The following is a 17,487-nucleotide window of genomic DNA, read 5'->3' as shown; positions in this document are numbered from 1 at the left end:
CCTTCCTGGTGGCCCTGGAGAAACCAGTTCTGTGCAGGTGTGCCTGTCCTGGGCGGACCCTGCCCTCAAGTGGTCAGAGGATTCTGATTGCCATGCCCCCCACGCGGGATGTGCCTCCCAGGCTCATACATCCCTTCTTGTAGCCTGGACAGCAGCCCAGGAGACGAACGTCGGCAGATATGATAGTGGAGGTGACAGGAAACAAATACATCGGTCTCTAATGAGGTATTTTGACCAGAAAAGTTCTTCTTACTGTATTTGAAGCCAGATACATTTACCATTAGGTCAAACCATAAGAAATTGCCATTGTTGTAGGTCGGAATGGTGCAAAATTGGCAGCATCATATGCTTCCACGGAATGCTCCTGCTATCTCCCATTTCCTAGGGGTTAACTGAGCACTGGGCATGAGTGAAATGCTCATAAGTCATCTGCGTCTCCCACTTAGCTTGTGAGGTAAGCTCTATTATCATCTCTGTTGTACAGACAAGGAAATCAAGTCCTGAGAAGGATAGAGGAAAGTCTTACACCTGGTCACAGACAAAGCCTCAGCTCGTACTAGAACGTCCTTCAAAGCAAGCCCCTCTCTTTAAGAATTAGCACGCTCTAAGTTTGGAACGCAACTGGGTCTTCCCCTAAAGAAATGGCTTCTCCTTTGAAGAAATATCTTCCAGCATTATACCACAGTGTTAACTAAGATCCGCTGCCTGGTTATTTATTCTTTTTTTTTTTTTTTTTAAGATTTATTTATTTATTTATTTGACAGAGATCACAAGTAGGCAGAGAAGCAGGCAGAGAGGGGGGCAGGGGGATGCAGGCTCCCCGCTGAGCAGAGAGCCTGATGCGGGGCTTGATCCCCGGACCCTGGGATCATGACCTGAGCCGAAGGCAGAGGCTTTAACCCACTGAGCCACCCAGGTACCCCTGGTTATTTATTCTTCACTACCTTTTTTTTTTCATTCAGCAATTATTGATCACCTGTTCTACAACTGAAAAAACTCTAGAACAACACAGTATTTCTCATCTCTTTTGTCCTCTTCTGTTAATTGGCCACAGCGATAAGAGTGACCTTTCATTATAACCTTGTCTTTTTTCGTTTAAGGAAAAATGCTTATCGTTAATTGTTGATTTTTGAATATTTGCTTCATGGCTCATCAAAGGTTCTGAATCTCAATTGCTTCTGCCTTTGTGTATTCTTAAGGCGTATCTTTAGCTTTGATGTCACATAATTCCTATGCAGATTTATTTCCTCTCTGAATTACCAAAGATTATAAACTCAGAATATCTTTAAAGAGATTTTTGTGACTTTAAATATTACATGCAAGTATTATATATAAAAAACATATGTAGTATATTCTTATATGTATATCCAAATGGCTATCAAATGGAGTTTGTTTTTTGTTTTTTTTTTAAGATTTTCTTTATTTATTTGACAGCGAGAGATAGTGAGAAAGGAAACACAAGCTGGGGGAGTGGGAGAGGAAGAAGCAGGCTTCCCAGTGAGCAAGGAGCCTGACGTTGGGCTCCATCCCTGGACCCTAGGATCAGGACCTGAGCCAAAGGCAGACGCCTAAGGACTGAGCTACCCAGGCCACCCCTCAGATTGAGTTCTAATAAGTAAGATGTGGTATGATACTAACACTAGGCCTTAACCACAGCTTTAGAATATACTGCTTCTCAGACTTCAGTGGTAAAGAACCAATTATCTATACTTGATCATTTATCAGTACTTTTGCAAAATGAATGAGAGTTAACTACTAGAAATGTGAAATGAAAAAATGAAATAGAAAGGTCATGTGAAATGCAAGCAGAGTTCTTTTATTTTTTAAAGATTTATTTTTTTATTTTAGAGAGATGAGGGGAGCATTAGTGGGAGGGGCAGGGGGGTAAAGAGAGAGAGAGAGAATCTCAAGCAGACTCTCTGCTAAGGGGCTGGATCTTATGACCTTGAAATCATGACCTGAACTGAAACCAAGCGTCGGACTCTTAACCAACTGTGCCACCCAGGTGCCCCCCCCTTTTTATTACATGTAGATTCAGTAGATATGAAAATCCTCTGTCACACTGCAATACAGGAGTCTAAAACACTTGTTTGATTCTATAACGTCCAGGAAATCTTACCTCCGTTCCTGATAAGACTCCTGTCACTGTTTGGCTTGTGCCAAAAGATGTGTTTATGTCTCACACCTCCGCTGTTGCACTCTTAAGTTACTTGAAGGCAACAGTATTGACATCTCACTGAATTCTTAACTCTCCCATGGTATTTCACACATGTCTCACAGATTCATTGAATTATTCAAGGAATATCGGAAAATCCGTCCACATTAACCCCAAATTAATGAGTTTTTTGTTTTACTCTTGTTGATTGGTGAGAGGCGCATTTTTTGGTTACGAATTTCAGGGAACATTATCATCTACTTGGAGACGTTTCTGCTAATCATCTTAATAGTCCATCATTTCAAGGAGTGATCTGTAATTAATGAAAACAAGTGAAATCCTCTAAAACGATAAAGCTTTCAAGAATAATATAGCCACCTTTGGAAGTAAGAACCCAAGAGATTTCTAGGAAGTTTTCTTGAAAGGACTAAGAACGTGCAGCAAGCCCAAGGCTACTTCTTTACTTCTTCCCCAGTTTCATCTCATAAGCTAAGGCCTTATTAAGGGTAAAAAGCAATATGGTAACTAAGAGTGTGCGCCTTGGGGCAGATCATCCAGTCTTGAATCCCTGTGCTGCCCTTTTGGGGTCTTTAATGTCACTTGATCAGTTTCCTTATCTGCAGAGTGAGGATAAATACACCAGCACCACCTACCTAGAGTTGATCTTACGGTTGAAGGGGGTCATGTACATAATGTGGACTCTGCTCCAGAGAAGACTCCATACCTCAGTGCGACAATGATGGCAGTGAAGCTAGTGGTGATGGCGGTGCTGATGGCAGCGATGGAGCCTTTACAGCATGTTTTAGACATGCTTGTGAGCCAGGGAAGGACAGAAGAGCCCCACCCGCCAGCAGCCATAACATGTAACAGTATGAGTATCTCAGTTTGTCACCTGTACTGGTAAAATCAGCATCTGAGGGCAAAGGCACTATCACGATGGGGGTGTTCGTATTCACAGTGGCACCTGGAGGATGCAAAGAGTCTCTCCCTGTAATGCCAGCCTTTCTTTCAACCTGTAAAATTATAATCTGGGAACTAGAAATGTTTTCTGGCGACTTAAGCCTGATCAAGCTGTTCTCCATTGTGAGAAAAGAGAAGAGTCACAGGATCATCAAGAAATGAACTCACTTGGGGCGCCTGGGTGGCTCAGCGGGTTAAGCCTCTGCCTTCAGCTTAGGTCATGATCCCAGGGTCCTGGGATTGAGCCCCACATCGGGCTCTCTGCTTGGCGGGAGGCTGCTTCCCCTTCTCTCTCTGCCTGCCTCTCTGCCTACTTGTGATCTCTGTCTGTGAAATAAATAAATAAAATCCTTTAAAAAAAAAAAAGAAAAGAAAGAAAGAAAGAAAAGAAAAGAAATGAGCTCGCTTCCTCCACAGTTCTATAGCTTCTGTTCCCAGCTGGTCAGTTCTCCTCGCATGTGTCCTGGGTTACTGACCGCATGACTGCCCACTGTGGGGTCCCCAGCTGACACCCACTGTAGCTCCTGAGCTTCTGCCCCTGAAAAACTAGACAGGTGTCAGTGCCTTTCAGCAGAAACCCCCAGAAATATAGCTCTTTTTGAACCATGTTAAATGTATCCATTCACTGCACTCAGGAAGGACATATACAATGGGAAGTATCCCAGCCAAAAGGTGTTACAAAGAACTTACAGCAGGATTTGGCCTATTTTAGGTGATTTCAGGGAGAGTGAAAGGAAGTGGGGCTTTGTTCTGGACTGGATGCTGGGCTGATTCTATGCTTGGGTGTCTTAGTAATTCTTACCTTGAAGGCAAGAAGAAGAGAGTGACGTTAAAACTATGATTGATACAAAGCAGTCACCCACATGAACCAAAATAGGGGGATATTTGTTCATATTCATGATTTGAACACCATGCTTTTGTCTGTATCTGGACGTGTTTATGGAATGGTCTGTGTGTGTATCCACGTGGCTTCTTCAGGATCAGGGCAGACTTGCCCGTTGTTAGTATTCTTTGAAATTGTTTACGATTGACAAGAGAACACAACTTAGCTGTAAGTACCAGGCCAGCTCCTAGCTGTTTTTCTTTCCTTTTCCTTTTTCTTACAATAAAGGGATGCCTAGAGTTTATAAGTATTATCCTTTCTAATGGAAATAGTGTGCTAAATGAAGAGTTGTTTCCAAAGTAAGTCGTGATAGTTCAAATGCCTTATCTACCAAACACAATTACCAAATACTGGTTTTCAGTATGGATGCCACCTCCCTCACTTACCCCCAACTCCCCACTGCCAAGAGTCACTTTCCTGGCTTATGGTGCCTGCAACACATACAGTCTCTTTTTTCTGACCAAGAACAGGGCATCAATCTCCTTTAGTTTTATGTTAGTTTCAAATCTTAGATTTCTAACAATAGAATCATTGGGTTTTAACATCTTATGGATTGGGCCCTTTCAGTTTCCAAAGTAAATTTCAAGGAGGTAAAAAATCCTTAAGTTTTCTCATTCATTTAGCTATCTTAAAGATATCTAGTAATTCTATGCTTAATTTAACATCTTTTCCATCTACGTTCTGCTGATCTTACAGAATGGATAATGGCAGAACTGTTATCAAATGTAGGCAGAGATTTAAGAAGTACTTCACACAGAGGACCATTTTCTTCCTCATTAACGGTTTTTTTTTTCCTTCTGGTTATCTGGTTATTCACATTAACTGTTTTTTGTTATTAGTCCATTAATACCATCATCAGTAGAGAACCGTTTCTGAAGGGGGTTAAGTGACTGTCAGTGCGTTAGCGGAGACTGAGCCCATTTGGCAGCTGGTCCATCTTGGTGCTTTGTGGAGTCAGAAGAACTGAAAATGCTGTGATCCTGGGGCTAAGATAGAAAACTCTGTGTGGTACTAGAATAACGTGGAAGGTTCTAGAGTCAGACCTGGGCTTGATCCTGTCTCTGATACACCCGTGTTCGTGTGAACTTAGCATCTTTCTTCCGTCTCTGAACTTGTTTCTCACTTACTAAATGGCAGGACTAACTCTGTAAAGTTATTAGAATTACCTGAGAAATCATATATACTGGGAGTAATCCCTGCCATAAAGTGGGGAGAAGGAAGTATGAGAAAGAATGAACTCCAGCAGCAAATTGCCTATCAAGCCTTTTTTGGAATTGATAAGCCATATGGCAAGATTGCAGGATACAGGTTAATATCCAGTAGTCATTTGTGTTCCCATACACCGATAATGAGCAAGTAGAATTTGGAATTAAAAACACGATATCATTCATATTAGTGCCCACAAAAATTAAATACCTAGCTAAAATCTAACAAAATATGTCTAAGATCTATATGAGGAAAATAAAACTCTGATGAAAGAACTAAACAAATGAGATATTTCATGTTCATGAGTAGGAAGACCCAATGTTGTCAAGATATCAGGCCTTCCCACCTTGATCTGTAGATACATTGTAATCCCAATCAGAATCCAGCAAATTATTTTGTGGATATGGACAAACTGACTCTGAAGTTTAATTGGGGAGGCAAAACATCCAGAGTGGCCAATATAATTTCAAAGGAAAAGAACAGAGTTGGAGAACTGAAACTACCAACTTCAGGACTTAACTAGAAGCCATAGAATCAAGACAGTGTGTTATTGGCAAAAGAACAAAGATGTCAAAGGAACAGAATAGGGAGCCCAGAAATAGACTCACATAAATATAGTCAAGTGATCTTTGACAAAGATGCAAAGCCAATACAATGAAGCAAAAATAGTCTTTTCAACAAATGGTGTTGGGACAAGTGACATCTGCATGCCAGAGGGGGAATTAATGAATCTAGACATAGACCTTACAAAGAGGAACTCAAAATGGATAATAGACCTAAATATAAGACAAAAACTATAAAACTCCTAGGAGATAGCATAGGAGAAAACCCAGATGACCTTGGGTATGGTGATGACCTTTAAGATACAACATCAAAGGCACAATCCATGAAAGAAATCTTTGATAAGCTAGAATTCATTAAAATTGAAAACTTTTGCACTACAAAAGACAGCACCTAAAGGATGAGAAGACAAGCCACAGACTGGAAAAAAAATATTTGCAAAAGATGTCTGATAAAGGACTCTTACACAAAACATACAATGAACTCTTGAAATCCAACAATAAGATGATGAAAAATTAAATTGAAACATTGCCAAAAGGGCACCTAGGTGGCTCAAGTGACTCTTGATTTCAGCTCAGGTCATAATCTCAGGGTCATGAGATCGAGCCCCATATCAGGCTGATGGAGATTCTCTCCCTCTCCCTCTACCCCTCCCCACTGTGCTTGCTCGCTCTTTCTCTCTCTGTCAAATAAATCTTTTAAAAAAATGGGCAAAGACGAACAGCTAACAAAGAAGACCTACAGATGGCAAGTAAGTTTATAAAAAGGGTGTTCATCAATGTATCATTAGGGAATTATAAATTAAAATAACAATGAGATGCCTCTCCATACCTATTAAAATGGCCAAAATCTAAAACACTGAGGACATCAAATGTTGGTAAGGATGTGGAGCAGTAGGCACTCTCATTCATTGCTGGTGGGAATGAAAAATGATAACAGCCACTTTGAAAGACAGTGTGAAAGTTTTTCTAAAGACACTCTCACCATTCAGTTCAGCAGTCGCACTCCTTGTGGCTTGCCCAGATGAGTTGAAAACTTATATCATGATTGTTTATAGCAGCTTTATTAATTAGTTGCCAAAACTTGGAAGCAGCCAAGTTGTCCTTCAGTAAGTGAATGGATATTCATGGTACATCCAGAACGTTAAATAGTGTTCAATACTAAAAAGAGATGAGCGATCAAGCTATGAAAAGACATGGGGGGAAACTTAAATACATATTACTAAATGAAGGAAGCCAACCTGAAAAGACATATACATATATACTGTATGATTCTAACTAAATGACATTAGGAAAAGGCAAAACTGTTGAGACAGTGGAAGGATCAGTGGTGACTAGGGTTTAGGCGGAAGGGAGGGATGAAGGGGTGGAGCACAGAGGATTTTTAGGGCAGTGAAACAACTCCGTATGATACAACACCAGGAGTGAACCCTAATGTAATCTGTGGACTTTGGGTGATGATGGGTCATTGTCAGCTCATTGCTTTATAACAAATGTGACACTCTGGTATGGAATTTTAATAGTGGCTAAAAAAATTAAATCACCATGTAATCACATCATACATTTATAATCTCCTTCCTTTCCTTCTATTTTCTCCTCATTCCTCTTTCACTTCTGTCCTCCCTTCATCCTCTTATTTTTCCATTGTCCCTTTGCTAAACCAAAAGAGGGAAGAAGAATGCATAGATGGGTTGGTGAGTAGATTTGATGCCATTACACATTTTTCTTATGAGTATAAGGTTAAACTCTTGTTAAAAGAAAGGTAATCATCCTCTAAGCCGATAATATTTTTCATACACATGTTATCCACTTTTAAGCAAATGATAATATATTTTCCATTAAGATCAGCTCACTCATTACTCTGAAACTTGAAAGTCACTATTTTATCTGTCTTTACCAAGCACGATTTTTATTCACTCTCTCTTTCCAAACTCAGAGTAGGTATCTATGTATATATGAGTCAGTGCTTTTCAGAGTCTGCCAATTAATGAGGTGCCTATCCGAAGAACAATCTTTGAAATTACAACATTTCAACACAGAAACAAAAAGGGAAATCTCTTGTAATTGCATGCAACTATAAAACAAAGTTAAAGGCCACTTGGAATATTTATGTAATTGACAAATGGTTACAAAGATCCTTTCCCCTGTAATTTTCATATATTACTACAAAGACTTTTTCACATTGACATTTGGTTCAGAGGACCTTTGTGCTCGTCTCTCGTGTAATATCACTTAGGATATTCTAAGCGACCTATTATTACATTTAATTACACAGTATAATTTGTAAGGAGTTTTTCTTCAAGTGTCACTTTAAAAAAAAAAAAAAAATCTCAATATAGGTTGCCCTTTCCTCTACCTCTTAACTTTCTCCTTAAAACTAAATGTCCCTCCATTCTGTCAATTTAGTATGAAGAGCCAGAAGGACTTGAACACATTCGTTTTAGCATCAAAGTGTGGCTAGAAATGCTCACGGAAAAGAGGAGGACATCTTTACTGGAGGACATGGCCCCAGGTCTTCTTCGCAACCCATTCTGGTTCACAAGAGGAATTGGGTTTCCTGAAGAGTGTTGTATTTGTTAATATCAGGTGTTCAAACAGTCCTTCATATCCAAGAATGCAGTTCCATTCCATTTGCCCATTTCTGTTCTGTGAAGGTTTCTGCAGCCACCTCCCACTTGACAAACAGTGATGCATTAAAGAAACTTTGAAATAGTGTAATATAGAAATCAATGACCTATTCTACCTCCTTTTTGCACCTTATTTCTCAGGACAATATTGACAAAACCAAAAAGAGTAATGTAATGAACCCCACTGTGCCCTCCCGTGTTACCCAACTTCAGCGCTTCATGAGCATGTGTCCAGTCTATTTCATTTGTACCCCTAGGCATGGCACAGCACACACACTTGATTAATTTAGAACCAATACCATGTATCATATATTTTATCCATAAGTATTTTAGGTTGTACCTCTTAAAAAGCAAGACATTGTATTTTTTTTTTATTTTTTACTTACTTTTTTTCCAAATTTATATTTAAATTCTAGTTAGTTAAGATATAGCACAATATTAATTTCAGGGGTAGAATTTAGTGATTCCTCACTTACATATAACACCCAGTGTTCATTATAACAAGTGCCCACCTTAATACCCATCCCCCATTTAGTCCTTCGTCTACCCACCTACCTCCATCAGTCCTCAGTTTGTTCTCTAACCTTAAGAGTCTTATCTGGTTTGCTCCCCTCTCTCTTTTCTTTCCCCCTCCCATACATTCACCTTTTTTGTTTCCTAAATTCCACATATGAGTGAAATCATATGGTATTTGTCTCTCTCTAACAGACTTACTTTGCTTAGTTTAATACTTTCTAGTTCTATCCACATCATTGCAAATGGCAAGATTTCATTCTTTTTGATGGCTGAGTAATATTCCATTCTATATTTATACCACCTCTTCTTAATCTGTTCATCTGTCAGTGGACATCTGGGCTCTCTCCATAATCTGGCCATTGTTGATAATGCTGCTATAAACATAATAATGCTGCTATAAACATCAGTATTTTTGTGTCCTTTGGGTAAATACCTTGTAGTACAATTGCTGGGTCATGAGATAGTTCTATTTTTAACTTTTTTATGGAATCTCCATACTGTTTTCCAGAGTGGCTGCACCAGTTTGCATTCCCACCAATAGTGCGAGAGCGTTCCCCTTTCTCCACATCCTCACCAACAGCTGTTTTTTCTGTGTTGTTCATTTTAGCCATTCTGACTGGTGTGAGGTGGTATCTCCTTGTGGCTTTGATTTGTATTTCCCTGATATTGAACGATGTTGAGCATCTTTTCATATAGACACTCTGTTTTTTAAAACATAACCATTATCATTACACACCCATACACACACACATACACACCCTAAGAATTAGCTAATCTCTTAAAATAAATAACCCGTCAATGTTCAGGCCACACCAGTTTTCTCTCATTTTTTTTGTTTGTTTTTGTTTTGTTTTTCCAATAGATGAATCAAGAGCCAAATAATATCCACACATGGCATTGGTTTATATGCCTCTAAAGTGTCTAATGATCTATAGCTTTCCCTTCCCTCTTTTCTTCTCACCATCTGTTGTCAATGAAACCATACCATTTATCCACTGAATTCTTACATTTTGGTTTTGCTAATATGGCATCTTCACCGTGTCATTCATCAAGCTCCTCTAATCTGCATTTTCTGAAAACCAGTAGTTAGATTGAGAAGCTTGATCTAGTCTAGGTTTGTTTTTGTTTTGTTTTTTGGCAAGAACACTGGTGCTGTCCTTCCCATCTCAGAGGAAGTGTGTGGTGGTCACTTGTAATCTTTGATCTTTATGAAAGCAGTGCACTGACAATTGTCCATGCTCAAAACTACTTTCCATGCCTTGATTGTCCTACATGTGTCAGACCATGGTGCTTGTCTTCAAAGAACTCTTAATTCTGTTAGGACAGGCTCAACAAGTAATCACAGGCCACTGTCACAACTCCAGGGATAGTCACAAGCTGCCTTTGCAGTTACCAGAGGATATGATTTCCAAAGTAGTGGTTCTGAAATCTGTATGGCTGACCTTTGAAATTATCTTGAAAAAACAGATTTTCAGAGTTTGTTCCAGTATATTTTGATTCAGCAGAATGAGAGTGGGACCAAAAAAAATGAGAGTGGTAAAGAGATAGACAGGGATGGAAAAGCCAGATCCCAAAGCCATCTCCGTGACTTTGGACCTGATCTGGTGAACAATGAGGAGCCAGTGGAGTGTTTTAAGTGGAGGAATGGAGTGGTGAGTGGGTGGGAGCAGGGGTGATAGGAGGCAGGAAGGGCAATGACCAAGTTGTAGCTGTCTTCGGTAAGATACAACTGTGGCCTGAAGGACAAGGTGATGGCACTTGGGATGGAGAAAAGTGGATGGATAGATATACGAGAGGTAGAGTCAGCATGGCTTGTCACTCCATTGAATGAGAGCTGCGAGGGGTAATGGAAGCTGTATGGACGCCTAAGACCTGGACCTCCATCGCCACAGTGAAATCTGGTATTAAGTGTATTTGTGAATTTTACATTTCTACATGTAACTTATGGTATCAAAATAGTGTTTTATTTTTTTTTACCACTTCACTAATTTGGTTTTGGAAACAGGAGTTGTTGGGGCTCTCCAGAGAAATAGAACCAATAAAGTAAGTGTGTATGTATGTGTGTGTAAAGAGATTTATTATAAGGAGTGGCTCACACAATAGTAGAGGCTGAGAAATCCCCAGATATGCAGTTAGCAAGATGGAGACTGCGGAGAGCCAATGGAATGGTTCCAGTCTGAGCCCAAAGGCCTGAGCGCACTGAGAGCTGATGGTGTAAATTCCTTTCAAAAAGCCAGCAGTCTTGAGACCCATGAAGAGCTGATCTTTCCATTCATGGCCACGGGCAAGAAAAGACCAGTGTCCCAGCTCAGGGCAGCCAGGCTGGAGTTCCGTGAAGGGTCAGTGTTCTGTACAAGCCTTCAACTGATTGATTGATGCTTCCCGCGTTAGGGAGGACAATATCTGCTTTAGTCTGTTCACTCAAATGTCCCTCTCACCCCACAACACCCTCCTGGACAAGCCACACTGTTTGACTAAATTTGGGGGCAGTCAAGTTGAGGCATAGGATTAACTGTGACAGAAGCCATTCTGCTCCACCCCAGATACAGCTGCAATTTTACCATTTGTTGGACTTTTGATATTCTAACATTAATCCCAACTACAGCCCCAACTCATGTGCCATCCCAGCAGTAAATCAGTAACGCCTGTCATCTCTCCAGGTCCCTTGCTCATTTACAAGGTGTTTGGGGCTTGACAAATACCTAACAGAGATTCTCCAACTCTTTCCTATTTATTGAAATGGCATCAGATGAAAGTAACACAGCACAGCTCAAGATGGTAGACTTAGGAGCTCTGCACGCTCTCTTCATGGAGTTCTGTATAGAACATTTTTCATTTCCCTGGTTACTTTTAAAAGCGAAATGAAATGAAGCCTGAACATTGCAGTGCTAAACAGCTGGAGGGCTGTTCCTACTCTCTTCCTAGATACAGCGAGGCATCGCTATTTGTTTTCTTTTATTAAATGTCTCATTGCCTCTGAAACATAAGTAGATATTACAATTGGCATGGACTACGGGAGCCTGCAGCATAAGCTCCCTTCTCTGTCACCTATACCTGGAGCTAGCTTGCCTGCTTGTTCAGAGACAGATGTCAGCTTCACGATGCTATTGACCTTACTGTTTACTCTGCTTAATTAAATACCATTTTAATATTTTCTCATCTGCCACCCCTTACAGCTCACATTCATGCTGTGGCACAACACTGGGGAGAAGGAAAGGTCTTTTAAGCTGGAGCACTTAATTAGCTCCCAGGCCCCAGGGGGAAGCGTCAGATAGAAATACAGCTAAAAATATGGTAAAGAGTAGCATACCTGGGGCACCTGGTTGGCTCAGTGGGCTAAGCCTCTGCCTTTGGCTCAGGTCATGATCTCAGGGTCCTGGGATCAAACATCAGGCTCTCTCCTCACCAGGGAGCCCGCTTCCCCCCACCCCACTCCCCCACCTGACTCTCTGCCTATTTGTGATCTCTGTCAAATAAATAAATAAAATCTTAAAGAAAAAAAAAGAGTAGCCATACCTGAGAGAGAGCCCTTGATGGTCAAGAAGACATTGACCACCTTCTGATGATGCCCATGTTATTAAAATTGTTTTGGGGGGACAGCACCTGAGTGGCTCAGTTGGTTAAGCACCTACCTTTGGCTCAGGTCAGTCATGATTGCAGGGTCCTGGGCTCCCTGCTCAGCAGGGAGCCTGCTTCTCCCTCTTCACCTGCCCCTCCCATCCCACTCATGCTCTTTCTCTCTCAAATAAATAAATAAAATATTTAAAAAATTGTTTTGGAATTAATGACGATTTTGAATCACGTATACGATAGTAACATGTTTGTATTGCTAGTACCCCTGTTTTGTCAGTTACACTTGCTCGTGTCTGCCCGAGGCTATTTTTCTCTTACCCCAGTGTATACATCATCCTTGATGTAAATAAAACAATGGCCCCACCGTGAAGTTCTTAGTCCCTTTCTGCACTGTCATGTGACCACATCGTCATTTAGCACCTCCTGACTGTGTTGATTTAAATGCAGTCACCATCTTGTTAAGACTCATTGGAGGAGGAAATTTCTCGTACAATGAAGTATTATTATAAAATAACGTAAACCATGATATAAGTTACACAGATTTAATTATAGATTATATTATACAAATAGAGGTATAGTTATAAATATAGTTATATAGGTAAAATATAGACATAGGCTCTAGATGTATATAGAGATGTCAATTATAGATATAATTCAATGCTGGATATAGATATATAGGAGTATTGTAATAGAATAAAAGAAAAATCCGTTCTTGTCGTGAAAACGTAAAACACAGGAGTTTCTGGAAATGATGACAGCACAGCCCTGTTCCCTTAGTGTGGGCAGCCGTTCTGGCTCATTCCTGTGGAGCTGCCACAGCCCAGCCCCGTGGATGTTGGCTAAGAGGTGGGGTGGGGGCTCGTGGGTAGCTCTTTATCTTCTGAATGCTCTGGAGTCATTTTTTTTTTAAAGATTTTATTTATTTATTTTACAGAGATCACAAGTAGTCAGAGAGACAGGCGGGGGGGCGGGGAAGCAGGCTCCCTGCTGAGCAGGGCTCGATCCTAGGACCCTGAGATCATGACCTGAATCGAAGGCAGAGGCTTAACCACTGAGCCACCCAGGTGCCCCTGGAATCATTTTGACCATGAACTCACTTAGGACTGTGCTTGAGCCACAGTCACCTCTGTGTTATAGCCTAAGGTGGCAGTAAAACTTGGATATTAAATCTGTTAAAAATGCTTGTTTATTCTTGGGAAAATAATGAGTAAGCTTGCTGTGAATCAGAAAGTCCTCATCAGAGAACCACAAAGTCTAAAGACTAAGTAAGAATGCTGCGGAGGGAACAAAGTAGCTGGAGCCAAGAGCAAAGACTACCCTTCCCCTCCCCCCAGTACCCTGGCTCCCCAGGGTGGTCAGCAGGCACCACTGAGTGAAGACCTCCCTCTTCACGGCTAAAGCTGGGATCCTCTTAATGACCGCCAGCTCCAGTCCCATCCCACAGCCATTCTGTGTCCCCTTGACTCTCGGGTGATTCTGGCCACGGCCGTGGAGAACAGCCCCACCGTGTGCTGCAGTGCCTTGGGCTCTGCCTGTTTCTCCCTCAGGCTGCAGCCCAGAGTGTGGACAGAGGTGTGGGGCCTGCAAGAGCCTCCCAAAGTGAGAAACAGAAGTATGGGTAAATGAGAAGCATATTCTGCGTGTTTCTCAGAGGGTCTCAGGCAGAGCCGAGTGCTGCCCTGGATAGGAACCTGAGTATGGACAGCCCTGTACTTAGCTCCTTTCTCCACTCTTGCTTTCCCGCCCCTTTACCTCTGCCACCAAGATCATCCGAAAATAATCTCCCTCCATCTCTGCTTTCGCAGGATATGAAACGGAGGCACTGCCCAGAGGGATTTCCTCTTCTGGTTGGACATACATCCCTTCTGACCATTTTTCTAAGGAGAGAAAAAGATTTTAAAACTTTTTTTTTTTTTTTAATCAGTGTCAGTTATGGATATACTCAAATAGTTCTAGTAGGCTTTTCTGGAAAGCAGTCTTCCACCTTCCAGGTATACCCTCCATTCCCCTTTCCCCAGTAGAACCCTCATGACTACATTTTGGTATTTTCCTACACACTAAAATTGTATTCGCAGGTTGTTTCTTTCTAATTTTTGTTTCAATGTGTGGAAATACTGAGACTATCGAGTGTTTCATGAACACCGTCTCCTTGACGAACTCTCCTCTGGAAACTTCTTGCCTCTTCTAGTCCAGCTGAGCTACAGGTACTCTGATCTTGCGTCTCTGTCATCCTTTGCTGTCTCTTGAATTGTTTCCCCTGCTTCCTGTGCCCCGTGTTTTCCTTTCTTGCCTGACTCCCTGATTGTGATTGTGATGGAGCACGTCTCTAGTAGCTTCCTGAGAGAGCGTATAGAAGAGGTAAATTTCTAGAGATATGTCTAAACATGTCCTTCTTCACCCACACACTGGCAGATGTATATGTAAGTGGAAACCATGTTCTTTCAGAATTTCAAAAGGATTGCTTCATTGTCTTCTATGGTGGGGCCTTCCTCTGTCCCTAGGGTTCTGAGTGTTCATGGTTCCACTTTGGTGAGCAGCCCCTCAGTTCTGCAGGACACTCCACGTGCATTCTCTGTCTCGTGTCCTTCATTTCTAGGTGGTTTTCATGATGATTTCCCTCTGTAGGGTTTTTTCCTGTTGTTTCTTTCTGGAATCCCATTTTTTTGTGTTGAACCCCCTGGCTGGGTCCTCCTTGAATTTTCCTGTCTCCTCTGTTTTCCATTTCTTTCTGTCTCTCTCTCTCCTCCCCTGCCCCCTTGAGTTGGTCCTTCTCTGCAAAGTGTTTGAGAAGCACTGGGCAGTGCGATCCACCGCATTCTTCCTTCCCTTGTTTTAACACCGTGCTTGTTGCTTTTGCATCTCTTAGTGCTGTTACAAACCTGAGGGCCTAGTCTCTTACTTCCGGCACTAATCGGTTGTATTTATTCCCATGGACTTCTGTACAGTTCGTCTTCATCCATCCTGTTCGTTGCAACAGCCCGAAAGATACATGCAAAATTCTTACTGTGCATCTGTGTATCTTAAGAACCACTTTCTCGGTCCAGTCTCTAGTAGTCCTCTGCTCAGTGTTTATATCAGCATTTAGGAATTATCCTTTCTCTTTTATAAATTTGAATAAGACTCTCTCGAAGATGCTTTGATTCCCTTAGCTCCATTTATTGAGATTTGTTTTCCAAGTTGTGCCTTTTTTTGAGAGAGAGGGAGATGGAGGGAGGGGCACAGGGAGAGGGGGAATCTTAAGCAGGCTCTACCCACGTCCAGTGCAGAGTTAACACAGGGCTTGATCTCACCACCCTGAGATCATGACCTAAGCCAAAATCAAGAGTTATATGCTTAACCGACTGAGCCATCCAGGCGCCCTGTAAATTTTGCTTTTCCTTGAGGTGTGCACTGTGGCCTTTGCCAGTGAACCTCTGCACTGGCCTTTCATTGCTTTTGAAAACTGCATTTTTTAGAATTCAGGAAGTTACTTTTTTCCTTTAATGGTCCCCCCCCCTTTTTTTTCTGTATGTCACTTACATTTCATAGCAGTAATGAATCAGCATATGTTGCAGCCCTTTGAAACAATATTTGGGAGAAAGAAATGGTAAGAACATCAGTTTGTTCCAATTCCACACAACTTTTTGTCTTCATTGTTTGCCTGTCGAAAGCTCCCATCCATTTTTAGACACTTATTTCTGTTCCCAGGAATTCACAGCAATGTGGTTGCATTTACATATATTCATTCCAGGCAACCAAAAAAATAAAAAATAAAAAAAAAACTGAGGACTTTGTCCAATTTGTTTCCTGAGATCACCTGTTTCATATTATTTACAAGTAAAATCAAGAAACTAACACTAAAATCAGGAAAGTAATTGTTAATCAGAGTTGAAGATGGCAGTCAATGATGCTGTCACCTTTTTCTCGGTGGATTTTGTAGCTGACTAGAAACAAAGCCCCAGTGGATTGCAGATTTTTTATTTCAGAGCTCTGGATAAGTGCTATGAGCAAGAAGACCGTCTGCTCTAACCATCTCGGTAGGCTGGGATATCATGCTTTTTCGTATCTGTTGCTGCTGATTCACCTTTTCTTTTCCATTTATAGTGCTTCTCTTCCAGTTTCCAAAAATGCCTTTTTTGCAGTTTCTGATTGGAAAGAATCTGGGCATAACCAAGTACTAGCTCAGTCAGTACAAACTGACATTTCTTACTTTGCAAGGCAGTTTCCTCGTGGCAGAAACTGGATGTCACATTAGTCCAAATGAACCCAGGATGTCTTAGATTAAATGGTCTCACAGCTTTCTGCACGATCCCCCAGCTGGAGTGATTTCCCTTTGATCTGTGAGATCTTCCTTCCACGTTTTGCCAGTCCTCCTGAACTTGTACCGCATTGCTTTCAGAGCCTCCCAGCTGAGAACAACCTTGAGGGCTCAAGGTGTTGACTCAGAGTGGTGCTTACACAGGTTCAGGTTCATTTGGCAGTTAACAGAGCCAGACACGAGTACGCAAGGACACCCTGCTTAATCCACGGCCGAAGCGACAACATTCCCAACTGCTCTTCAGCAACTTCTCACATTTGAAGGGGCGCCAAAACAGTTTGAAGAGTTTCTCAAGTTTGGCTTTGGAGCACGAATTAAGATTTGATAGACTTCTTCTCTCCAGTGATTTAGTAAACTTCTCTTGTTCCAGAGAGAAGATACTATATAAATCTGTGAAATTTTGCTGCAAGGGGAGGTCCTAAGGAGAAGAAACCCAGGCTTCTCATTGTTCATCAGGACTTAATAACGTTACCTAATATTCATTGTATCGAGCACTTAATGGAGAGTGTCTTTCCAGAGGAAAGCACTCTGCAGGACATACATCATATTTTCAGTGTAAATCTTTTTTAACTTAGATGCTTCATTGTGTGGATGATACCTGGTTGGTAAAGGAATTTTTAAAAATCCACAAATAACACATCCTTCTTAAGAATTAGAGATGTTCTATTAGAGAAATTTTGGTCGTGCTTTTCTCCCTGCCTCCTCCTTTC

General features: G+C 41.3%; 1 protein-coding gene across 4 annotated transcripts in view; it reads left to right on the top strand.

The window, feature by feature from the left end:
- Positions 1-17,487, top strand: part of KIF16B (kinesin family member 16B) — a 281,414-nt gene that overhangs the window by 251,085 nt on the left and 12,842 nt on the right. The window contains exon 27 of one of the 4 annotated variants that reach the window (XM_032859218.1): positions 316-399. The exons of the other annotated variants lie outside the window; for them this stretch is intronic. Coding sequence (XP_032715109.1) covers positions 316-396 — 81 coding nt within the window. The 3' untranslated portion in view covers positions 397-399. Of the gene's footprint in view, positions 1-315; positions 400-17,487 lie in introns of those variants that run through there. 4 annotated transcript variants of the gene reach the window in all.

The sequence above is a fragment of the Lontra canadensis genome, unplaced genomic scaffold (genome assembly GCF_010015895.1).
Source record: "Lontra canadensis isolate GAN:19392208 unplaced genomic scaffold, GSC_riverotter_1.0 scaffold16, whole genome shotgun sequence".
NCBI classification, from domain to species: domain Eukaryota; kingdom Metazoa; phylum Chordata; class Mammalia; order Carnivora; family Mustelidae; genus Lontra; species Lontra canadensis.
The sequence above is the reverse complement of the archived record's forward strand: the minus strand, read 5'-3'. Positions and strand labels throughout refer to the sequence as shown.